General features: G+C 30.3%; 1 protein-coding gene across 3 annotated transcripts; it reads left to right on the forward strand.

The window, feature by feature from the left end:
* Positions 1-373: 373 nt before the first annotated feature.
* On the forward strand, positions 374-12,191 carry LOC100574068 (zinc finger CCCH domain-containing protein 13). 3 transcript variants are annotated; one of them, XM_029488013.1, is made up of 6 exons: positions 378-941; positions 5,199-5,426; positions 5,495-5,677; positions 5,740-5,976; positions 6,039-6,210; positions 8,288-12,191. In XM_029488013.1, exons 4-6 carry the CDS (start codon positions 5,747-5,749, stop codon positions 8,429-8,431), a joined length of 546 nt encoding a protein of 181 aa, XP_029343873.1. In that variant the 5' UTR covers positions 378-941; positions 5,199-5,426; positions 5,495-5,677; positions 5,740-5,746; the 3' UTR covers positions 8,432-12,191. The 3 variants fall into 3 exon arrangements, with proteins under 3 accessions (XP_008183949.1, XP_029343873.1, XP_003245141.1); XM_008185727.3 differs by lacking the exon at positions 5,199-5,426 and having other exon boundaries at positions 374-941; positions 5,723-5,976; XM_003245093.4 differs by lacking the exon at positions 5,199-5,426.
* Positions 12,192-13,137: the final 946 nt, after the last annotated feature.

Genomic DNA, 13,137 nt, shown 5'->3' on the forward strand with positions numbered 1-13,137 from the left:
GAACGAACATTTGCTATAACGTACGTGTGTAAGACGGAGACAACACATGCGGGTGCGACGTCCTCTTAAACGGAGCACGGTCTTAGTTTCAGCGGCCCATAGTGTTGCTCTATGTAAACGGCCCCACGTGAGTGCGCTGTTCGACTATTACTCGATTACTACAACGCACATGCGCAATAGAATTTCAGGTTGGGCGATCGGTTATTGGGTTTTAACAATTATTGTTCGATAATGGATTGATGAATAATACACAAAAATTATATTGTTTCTGAATGAATAATATATTTATTTATTTATTATATGATTTATTATTATGGTAATCATGCTTTTTTAATTTAGTGTTTTAATAATATTATATTGTATAAATATGCGAATAAACATATTTTATCTTGTCAGAAATGACAACACTGCTATGATGATGGATGTGACACAGATTATATAATCTGTAGCCGCTGTGATCTTCGTCTATAATCCCAGAGCGTCGTCAGAAGAGATTGTAATATATTATATTGTTGTTGTTGTTGTTGTTATTATTATTATTATCATCATCATTATTACGTTAGTTTTTTTACGCATACGCATGCCTGTGCGGTGTGCGTGGAAAATCGGTAAATAGATGTTAATATGTTAATTGTAAATTCGACTAAACTGCGGCCTGCGAGACAGTGATGAGTGGCGACGACGCGGCGGCGTGCAATGTGCATACAATAATTCTGCAATTATTAATGTCGTCGTCGTCGTCGGTCGTCGTCGAGTGACTATATAGTTATCTTCTCGACATCTTGTCTTTCTTCGTAGGTATTCCGACATTCCGCGACGCCCCGTTACGGCCGTTTTCGTAACGCGTGCGACGCAGTAAGGCAATACATTTATCGTCGGATTCTGCAATGCCGGTCCCCGACGACGTCAAACGATGTGATGTCGCGTTGGGCCAATGCCAGGTAATTAACGTTTATATCATAGAGATAGAATATAGATCCGTTTCGTCTACCACCTCCTACGTGATCGAGAAATGCGCACTTGACAACTTTGACATGGCTTACCACATCTCGGTCCGAACGGGTTGACAGGTCGTACATTTTCCGCATCAGCGTGTGTGATAACTTATTACGCAATCCGACGAATAAGAGACGAACTTGCCATTATAATAACGATAAGAACGCATAGATCGTACATTCGTACCGATATTTTTGTATTTGTCATTTTGTCAGAATCTTGGCATTTCGCACATCATTCTGGCTAAACGATTTCTTTTATTGTTATTAATTGTGTATTGTAGTTGTGCCCATTTGTCTTTCGTTGCCATGGTTGTGACCAATGAGCATTGAGAACCATTGTTGATTTAATGACAACAACAAGATTAAGTACAATATTGAATATGCGATACATTGTTTTGTAATTTGTTGATACTTAAGGCTTCTTTTCATTTTTATGTTTATCATTTTCATATTTTTATCATTCAAATTTTGCGATTTTGAATGCACCTATACTTTGAAAAAGGTGGCTTTGGGTTACAAATCATTGATATTCTTCTCTACGTTATGTACCATTTATAATACTTAGCAATACTTGCAACGGGTTCCACTAAACGTTTAATGAATCAATAGTGAGCAAATGGTCCCTTTGACAAGATTTAGAAGCCCATGATTGGTCCATTCAATTTTAGTGAACCTGTGAACTATACAATTTAATAAATTTTCATGCATTATGGCATAATATATTTTGTCCAAAACCTTAGAATTGTTTAGGTACATAGATATTACTCCAAGCACTATCTAAATGATCCTAACCTATCTGACATTTCATCCTCAAATTATTTAAAGGTAGGCTAGTATGTTTCATGAAGTTGGATTATACTAATGTTTCGGGTCATTTTCATTAGCTATTATATCAATGGTGTTTATACTAGAAATACTATGAAATTCTGTTTAATGTTTGACAGAGGACACCTAGTGTATATGAGAATATAATTTGTGAAATATTTTTGATTTGACATGCTGGTTACAAAATTGTAAATAGTACAGGTATAAAAAAGATTTAATATTAAGTTTAACATTTTAGTTAGAGTTGAACCCTAATCTATATTATTAAAAGTCAATGTTTATGCGTTTGTGTGTGAACTGTGAGTGTAAATAAACAATCCACAGCCAAGTCTGTATTATGGTTCTGAAAATATTTGGTACATAGGTAATCCTATACCCGAGTGTGTGCACCCCAAAATATTTTTTTTTGTTAGTCTAGGGTTGTAATTGATTGCATAAAATAAAATAGTTATTAATTTTTATAATAACATGTATATAAGAACTGCATACTAGAACTTTATTTTATACAAGCTGAATATCCCGGCTTCGTCCGTGTGCAGTTTTTTTGTGGCAAATCCTATTTGTTAATTTAGTATGTTGTATGTACGCTATACAGGTATATCTCTGTCTGAGTGTATATCGATTTTAATGTACTTCAGTTCACTGAAAAATCAGCTTTGTGAAATAATTCAACCTAGATAGGCAACCACAAGTCGTGGATTGGATTTAGCACCGTGTATATTTTTTAACGTGGATTAAACTACTTACTCTCTAAACGTTTTTTTTATCAAATTCAACTGAGTAGTTTTTGAGTATATAAGCTACACATACATTTGGTTTTAAGAGGACGTGATACCCGCATGTGTTGTCTCCGTCTTACAAGTGCATATTAAAACATAGCAAATTATACACAAAGCAGAACACATGTAGTTTAAAAATTAGCGTAAATTAACCTCTAATAAAATTTAAAGGTAAGATTATTATCTAGACGACGGTTACCTCATGAGCTTTTTATTATATTTTAATTTTTAAGCAAGTTATGAGTATTTTAAAATGCACAAACAATTTACAATTTTAAAATACTCATGGCTCGCTTTAAAATTAAAATATAATAAAAAGCCCATGAGGTTGTCTAGATAATAATCTTACCTTTAGATTTTATAATAGGTCAATTCACTCTAATTTTTAAGCTAACGGAGCTTCATGTGTTCCGCTTTGCGTATAATTTGCTATGTTACGCACTTGTAAGACGAAGACAACACATGCGGGTATCACGTCCTCTTAAGATATAGTTTCTTTATTTCTTGGCCATTAGCGCAACAATTCGATGCATGCTTGTAACTGATCTGCCCAAGTAACCAATGACAACCATTTACATAACAAAAAAAAAAAAAAAAACTTATATAATTATTTATTCTGCTATTGCCATCATAATCTGCAACCAATGGCAACCATTTATAAACAAACAAAAAAGTTTAAATTTAAAACGTGAATATCAAGATCCCTGTTTGATCACCTCTTTGAAATGCGATTATCAGAAAATCCTTTCTTATTGCACATCACCATTAGAGGAACCACTATTCCAAATTTCAAGTTTGTAGGTAATGTTCTGTAGTTTTTGAAATGTAGCAATGAATGAGTGAATGTGTGGTATTTTTTTTTTATGAGAAAATTTACAATCTGTACAATTTGCACAATTTGTGTGGTATTTGGCTTATATAATATTATTATAGTTAATAGATTTGGTGAAAACCATCCAAATAACTGTTATATATTTGTATAGTATTAACATTGTTTAAGACTGGGTAAATATACTGGCATTATTTAATTTGACATAGGTAACGATTAACGAAGTACACAATCAGCCATAATTAATAAATATATTATCTAGTACCTATATGAAATGAAATACCTAAAACGCAGGACTGGCTCAAGCGAAAATATACCCCTAACAATATAATATTTTCAGAATTTTGATAATGCCATTCTCTTACTAAATTGCTGCTTAAGTTCCGCCCTAGACGTGGGCCCACCCCTTGAGTCAGGCCTGCTAAAACGTATAATCTCATCCAAATCTATTTTAGTCAAAAAATTTTATTGGGGGGTCGCGGGGTTGATAATTGTCAATAATATAAAACCAAATAAAAAAGTTATATACGTATATTATTTTATGTAACATAGAATTATTTGTAACATAGACGGCCGTGACAATCGTTATATTATTTCATATTTTAACTTTGTGATTACAAGTTCTATTGAATTACGCAGTACCTATATGGGTTATTTTTAAATTTAATTTTATCTCACGGTTATTATGATGGATTAGCCCGTTGAGTTAATCAATTTAATGCTTATAATTTTTATTTTGTATTTTTTTCTTACAAATAGATGGTTTTAAAAATAAAATACTTCTGTAGAAAAATTATATTGATGATGGCAAATTTGTGATGTTTTCATGCTTATCAGAATTCTTCAGGGATAACGATATTGATATTAATAGGATATAAGAAATTATAACTGCTCCTCTAATAAGTTTATAAGCAAATTTCAATGTACGGTGCCACACGGTTTAAAAATTTAGCGTGAATAAGAAATTAATTTACTTTTAATAAGTATCAAAGAAATAAAATAAGCAAAAAAATTATTGGCTTGAGATCGTCAGATGAAAATCTGTGTATCAGATTTCAAGAAAATGCATGTGATACATTTTGAATTTCCATCAAATCTGAATATCCAGAATTTTTGAAACAAGCCATATCGATTTTACTTCCTTTTACATTAACTTATTCATGATATAAAAACAAGGTATGATCTTAACTTTTTGAAGGTCAGATCCTTCGGTAAGCACGTGACGTAGCATAGTGTATAGTAATAATAATTTAATGACAATATGATAATACGGATAAGCAAGTGACGTGTTGCGCGGACTTGGACCAAATCTGGACTTTTGCAATAATACCATGTTGTTTATATCATGAATTTATTTATGCTAAACTGCATTTTCAACACTAGCGATAATAAAAACCAATATTGCTCCAGATTAAATGTCTAATCAGATTTAAGAGTAGCAGTATCAAATATCAAACCAACATTATAATCAATCATGTCTACAATGCAAGCTCAGGTGTCTCATTAAAATCATTAAATCATGTAATAGTAATTTTATAATTTTAAAAATATACTAAAATGTTGATTATAGTTATAATAATTGCAGTAATTATTTTAATTTTAGATTTTATAAAACTAATTTTGTATTTTTTTAATATTTTGGATTAGTTAAGTTAAAGAAATATAAAAATTGCCTAAAATGAACGATTGAATTTATATGAATACAATTTTTGTAAACACTAAAACCATTAAATAAGTTTATATTATACACTTACACAATGTTGGTAGGAGGAGATCGTGTCATCAAAAAAAATAATTTTTGGGGGCCGTGGATCAAAAAAGGTTGCGCACCTCTGTGTTAGATTATGATGACTGATGAGGGAGGTTGTAGAGTGAAACGCATTTACCACCTGCACAATTTGGTACATTCTAATTTTAAATAGAGTATACATTTTATTAATATGCAAGTTCACCCAAGAACTACTCACAGGTGTTGTATTAAACAAAAAGTGTTAGGTAAAAAAAAATTTTAATTTAACAAATTTTGATGTTAAATTAAGAACATACATTTTCATATTTTTCAGAACAATTTTGATCAAGACTGAATAAATACTTATAAATGTTAAAACAAATTTAGTCATGACAATTAAATACAACCTTGCCATTGTATTTCATATCAAAATACCAAGTCAGTACTTTTTAATCTAGTCCATATTAAATGCTATACAAATACAATATAAATTATCCATCTACATAGTTATGTGATTGTAAGTATTTAAACTAGCATTATAATTTATACTGAAGTTAAATAGTTTTCATATTTACACAGTATAAAAATGCCCAGGAGACCATTGACAGATGAACAACGAGAACAATCTAGAAAACGTCGCTTAGAACGTGACCGTGAACGACAACGAAAAAGGCGTTTAGATCCAGAGTTAAGAGCAATTGAACGAGGAAAAAACACGATTGCTAAAAGACTATCTAGATCCAAAGGACTTTATGGTGGTAACATTGATAAATTATATTCAGAAGCTAATATTGACTGTAGTAAAATCACATCATTGTAAGATATATGAATAAGTTAATTATTTTTTAACTTTTCAACTAATAATATCATATTTATAGGTTAGATAATGAAGATAATGTAGATTTGGAAGATCTCAATCGATTAAAAAAGGAAAGAGATAAAGAAAGACAACGTCAAAGAAGAATGGACCCTGAATTCCGTGCTAAAGAACGTGCAAGAAATAGAATATTGAAAAGGATTGCTCGACAAAAAAGTTTTTATACTCTAGAGGTACGATATTTTAGTTTTATAATATCAGTAGTCAGAAAAGTATTGATAATCTACAATGTCAACACATTATCATTTTAAGAAAACAATTACCTAAATTTACCTGTTAATTTATAATATACTCTGTCTCAATTAAGAGTAACCTTAGGCGGTGAGCTTCTGCACAAGGCAGTAGAAATGGGTATGGCTAACATGTGCTGAGTGCTGCTCTCTCTCTGGAGCGTCTCTTTATTATTCTAACAATTGCCTTACTTGCAATTTGCTAAGATTAACACAGTAAAGCAATTTTTTAGGTTTGGCTGATTGTCAAAAATAAAAGCTGACTACGAAAACTGATTTAATTGCTAGTTATGGTCCAACTGAAAATCTGTGGTTGATTTTATTTGAGACATTGTAGAATGGAAATCTCCACAAAAAAAAGTCTGTCCAATAATGTAAATGATTAATGAATTTATGCAGTAATAAAATGATTAAAACAAGATGACTGATGAGTATGTTAAATATCATAATTTAAAAATGCTCATATATTACTAAAATTATAAAATTATAAATAAAAATACAGATAATGTTCTGACCTTTAGGTTTGATAGTTAATCAATTCAATCTAATATATTAAAACGAATAATACAACAACGAAACTACTGTACTTTGTTATGTAGTATGGCTGTAAGACGGTGACAATACATTTGGGTATGGCATCCTCTTAAACTTAAAAGGAACCCTACAACCTGCATAATACATTAATACGCTACCTCTGTCATAATGAACATAGGCGTACTACATAGTAAATATGCGTTCAGTAGAACTAATTTTGTGTGTACTCGTGCATAATAAACCTGCTATCATTCAAAATAGATCTTCCCACTAGTCACTAAACTGTTTTAACATTAAAAAAATATTATCTATTATGATAAATGTATAAAAAAAATCAAGTTTCTGACATAATATACACACACTGAAAGTGTTTTTCATAGAATTGTATACATACAGTATATAACATACAGTATATATACTTCTATTAAGATAATTATCTCATTTAATTATGATTTTGATATACTTGATTACTCATATTATGTTTAACCTCAGTGTGCATTTAATGGCAGTATTTAACCGTGGAATGCAATAATAATATCAAACATTTAAATTAGAAAATTTGCATGGAGGTAAACTCATTTTTAACAATCGATTTTGACTACTGCAAGATCTTAATGTACTACTGGTATTATTTTGTCTTGTTGACTTAAATAGTAGAGTGAATTGACCTATTATCAAAAATTTGAAACTATAAATAATGATATCTGCATTGGTGTATCTAAAATTTACAATATTTCAATTGCTAAATTAAAAATTATGGAAACCTATGTACAAATACTTATATTAAGTCACAGCTATGAACTATTACTATACCCCGGCCCACGAGAGTCCATACGTAAACCGCGCATTCATATAGTAATACGTGACGTCTGTTTTCTCCCACCATGATGCCATTCCCTCTATTCGGCTACGTGCCCATGCGCAGTGACGGACGCATTCTGCATTTGGACTCTCGTGGGCCGGAGTATACATTTAAATAACTTGATATATTGCTAAGAAAAATTACATAGAGTTTCTGATAAATTAAAATTTATGAAAAATCACAGAACGAGTTCTTGTTGTATTGTTGGTTTTGAGTGTATCTGGTAATTTAGTCATAATAATTTATTAGTAATTTCTTTATTCTATTTAATTTAAATTTATGCAATCACAAAAATATTTTGATTTAAGAGAAATACGAGTAGGGCAATATTAATTTTCTTTTCTTAAAATGTATAAATAAATAATTAATAAAATGTTTAAAATATATAGTAAACATGATGGGAAATGAGACCATGCTCTGCTTTAGCTGTATTTTTTTGGAATTGTAATTTTTAAAAGACCCAAACATTCGGAAAGCTAGTAAAGGAAACCAGGTTGAGTTTTAACTATAGTTATAGCTACTAAAGAAAATTTGTTTTCCTGTTGTCTAGGACATTCACTAAAAAATATTTAAGAAAAATAATGTATCAATATTTATCTTCAATTAATTAATATATATTCGTAGGTATTAAATTGTGAATGCTGTGGAGAACCAATAGAAAGTGACCATGTATGTTTTTCCAACATATTATCAGTCGAACTCCACGAAATTGATGTTACCAATAGTACCATAAAAAAAGTCATGAATGGTACTATGAATGATAGCTAACATTTTTTTATTTTATCAAAATTAAATTTTATTTTTCCATACAATTTTCTAAAAAAAATTTCAATCATTTATTTTAAAAGTTGAAACATACTGAAATTATTATTGTTTTTTATTTTTTGTTTTGTTTAAATAACTATTTAGTATGCATTATACAATTATGTGTGTATTAAGTTTAAATGAAACATGTGATATCACACTAAAACTTTACATAATATTTTACAATTAATTAATTGTATCAGAATGTGTGTTGTTATAAATAGATTAACTTTAAAAATTTAAATGTTTTTGTTAACAGTACACCATTGTATTACTGTTAACTATCAATTGTAACTAGAAATTTGGACGTTCATAACTTTAAATTAAAATTAATATTATTTAAATTAAATATTCTTAAACAGCTTAACACATTGTGTGTTCTGATGCATATTAGTATCCTTAGAGTTGTTCAGCGACACCATTTGGCATCAAATATCAAATATACATTTGATGTAAATTATTCATTGTTTTGTATGTGTAGCTGACATTTATTTAATCATTGACAGCATGGTTAAATAGATATTTTTAAATATGTATTCATAATAATATTATGCTGTTCAACACCGTGACCAATATATTCTGAGAGTAGTTTTTATTCATCACAACTCACAAGTTATTATTATATATATGCATAGAAATGAGAACCATAAGAAGACGTACCCAGCAAACATGTTGAACGTTACAAATATTTTTTTAAATTTTTTTACAAATGAAATTTGATAGAAAACTAGAAGATACTTATCTAAATTAAAGGTATTAATATTTATCAAAAGTAAAACAACATCTAATATCTATAGGCATAGGTGCAAATAGACAAATTATTTTGGGGGGACTAAAGCCTCTCCTATAATATTATTAAATAGAACAATAAAAGGAACAAACAAACACTCCTTTAACTTGCAATTTCTATTTATTTTCACAATTTAAATCTCAACAAACATAGTCTTAAGCCTTGTTCACACGGCGACAGTTGCATGACACCAGTGTCGCGATATTCAATGAATTAAATATACCGACACTAGGTGTCACGACACACAATATCATTAGTGTCATACTCATTAGTGTCACCGTGTGAACGAGGCTTTTTATTAATTCATTTTAAATGAACAATGGTTACTGAATAGCGTCTAGTCGAGACTAATACTACAAACATTTCTGCTCAGCACCAGAGTGTCCAGCTAGAGCAGTCTGGCCAACCTCATATTTAACACTAGGCCTTCCTGCCTTAGCTATGTCCTCATAGCATCTTATACATAATAATATAAAATATAATAAAACACAAAAAATAAACATTATTATTTATTTTAGTTATCATAGGTGTCATCATACATAATCACCTAGCCCTGAAGGTTTCTTTCCGATCCTGTCTGATCTTCTAACTTCATTGCTATTGTTCCTGTGTTCTGGTGGTGGATCCGCATCATCTTCACCACTGGTTGCACCACTTGGTCCTCGGCCTTCTTCCTCGCTGGTATCACTCGCTTCATCTGGTTCATCTTACAACTTCCAAGATTTGAGCTGAGATACATGTTCCGTTGTTTGTAAACAGTCTTTTCTGATCTTATTGTAGTTGAGCAACCCGATATACATCACCTGGCAATACTTCTGTGATTGTCAATGGTCCCCTATATTTATTTTGCAATTTGGTTGATTGTCCTGTATGAGTAGGCACTGTAGTCATCACAACAATTTCTCCAACCGTATATTTAGTGTTGTTGTGTCGGTGCAAATCATAGTCTTCTTTCATCTTTGCTTTTGACCTCTATGAAGCTTCCCTGGCCTCCTTCCACAGCTCATTTGGACACGTCCAAGTGTCTACTGTTTCTGATAGTTCTCTTGTCTTCCCCAGTCTAAACCGAGGTCGGTAACCATGTAACAGTTCGAAAGGTGTTCTCTGAGTTACCTTACTCTCACTGTTATTGATCTGCATCTGTACTACTAGTAGCCACTGGTCGTCCCATTCATCTTCTTTTGTAACACATTGATACGTCCATTACAATCCATGTGTTCGACACTGATCGAACCACACTTAACGACACATTCACTCACGAATTCACTTTGTGGTACCGGATGCTCGAATCCCACTTCTGATTTATTAAATAGAACAATAAAAGAAACAAACAAACACTCTTTTAACTTGCAATTACTATTTATTTTCACAATTTAAATCTCAACAAACATAGTCTTATTAATTCATTTTAAAGGAACAACGGTTACTGACTAGCGTCCAGTCGAGACTAATACTACAAACATTTCTGCTCAGCACTAGAGTGTCCAGCTAGAGCAGTCTGGCCAACCTCATATTTAACAATATTTTCTAAAAATGATATATGCTCAGTACTAATTACTGACTTTTGAACTGGGGGGACTTGGCAGAAATGTGGGGACTAAGTCCCCCCAAGCCCCCACCTATTTGCGCCAATGTCTATAGGTATTCCTATTTTAATACATTCCCTGCGTATCATAATATTAAAATATACTTGTCTAGTGATGCTGAAAAAATTGGGGTTCTTAAAAAAAATCGATGAATTAAAAAATCTATGTATGACTTGCATGTACTTATAATAAAATACTTATAGGAGATGTTAACAAAATACAAATAATTTAATTGTAACGCTGACCAAATTTTAGAGAATTTAATAACAAGGTACATGATGCCAATTGACATTATTCAGCATAATATGTGAACGATCTTAAATGAAGCCATTTGGCGTTATCCGTACTGCACATGTGAAGAAAAACACAACTTGGATCTAAAATTTATTTTATTAATGTTACATTTATAATTTTTATTTAAATTAAATAATCTTTAAAACACTATAATTTTAAAATGTCATTATTGTTTAAAATTTAATGTCCAAATTCTAGATAACATGGCTATTTAAAAATGTTTACGAATAGTAATATTGAAACAAATTATATTGTTTATTATGTATAATTTTATTTTTTATTATTATTTTACATTTTCAATTAAGACATCAATTATCACTACCATAACGAATATTCTCTCACCTTTTGTACATTTTATTTTTGCTCAATAATATTTCACTTACTGTGGATTAAATAACATTTATTTCTAACCATTTTGATCTCAATTTTATTTTTATTATATTTTTACTGTATAAATTATTTATTTATTTATTTTTGTTATGGTATGTTTACATATTATTCAATATTATACAAAATACCCCAAACATAATTTTTACTTTATTTTTTTTGGTATAAATTTACTTAGACATAAACCGTGCTGTATTGGCGAAAATCAAAAGTTTGCAGAATAATTAGAAAGACGAAGATGTGCAGCTTATACTACAAAATACTTATCACTGCACTGTCTGTTTATTATTTAATGAAAAAGTTGCATTTGTTTTATCTACAAAAATAGTATAATTTATAAACATTGCTAAAGTATTGAAAATTGTAATCACAATGTGTAAAAATAATATACATTGCGATGATCCATAAACAGTTAGAATGAGTAGAGAAAAGTTATTTATTTATAATTTCAAGAGTTGTAATTATAATTATGAACTTTTGTATTGGGTAATATTTTTCTAGAAACATGAATAATATTTTGACTTTTTGGCTCATGTTTCAGAAAAATATAATTCAAGAATTTTATCTGTTTTAAAGTTTGAAGACAGATGTTCAAAAGGGAGACTGTCAATCCATCCTGAGTTAATAATTTAAGTGACGCATAAAAGGAATTTTGTCTCCACTAAAATTTTTTATTTATTTATTTTAAGACATCAACTGTGTGGTTATTAGCCTGATTTTACTGTGAAGGAGTAGTCGGGTTCAGGTGGTGTTCAGAATATGTGTATATGTGCTAAGGATTTGTCACTAAGACCTGGGTGGACACCCATGCACTAAAATTATATACAATATGAATTCAGAATTTATATTGTTTTTTGTTTTAATAATTGTTAGGTACCTAATTAAAAAGTTTAAATTAAAACTTATAATATTATAGAGTCCGTTCCAAAACAAAAATAATCGTTCACTGAGAAAACTAGTCTAAACAAGACGAAAAGATAGAACTTCATTTATAGCAAATAATAGTTGCTGTTTATAAATAATTATAACTCATGTTATATACTTTTAAATAAACCATACGGGGTGATTTTTTTATCGTGGATCAGCCTCAATTCAAGTAATTTGGAACTTGACCAAAAATTATTATTTTGTATACCTTCAGTTAGATAAAACTGTACCAATTTGTGATTTTAAAACTGATGCCTGTAATGTCAGTTTCGAATTTTGAAACATTTTTATGGACATAGATGATAAATTGGTTGACGGTCATTTATTGTAACTAATGTTTTTAACGGGGTAGAGGACAAACATTTATCGTCCATTTTTAGATTAACCAATAATGTTGATATCATTTCAATACTAATAATTAGTATTAAACCACCTGTGCGACAAAGCCCATGATTGGGGGAATCATTCGTCTATATTTGTACGCAATCTTGCCTATAAATTACAATTTCATTTACAAGTGTCTGAAAGAAAATCATGAATCGGTACTGTTTTTTTACTGATTAGAAGAAGAGGATCAAAATATTACAAGTATTCGGTTGAAAAAAGATGTTGGTTGGTCGACGTTAAGAAATTCGCCGCGTCGACAGTTTTGGCATCATTTCTTGTGCATCTTATATTCATTGGCC

The sequence above is a fragment of the Acyrthosiphon pisum genome, chromosome A1 (genome assembly GCF_005508785.2).
Source record: "Acyrthosiphon pisum isolate AL4f chromosome A1, pea_aphid_22Mar2018_4r6ur, whole genome shotgun sequence".
Lineage (NCBI taxonomy): Eukaryota > Metazoa > Arthropoda > Insecta > Hemiptera > Aphididae > Acyrthosiphon > Acyrthosiphon pisum.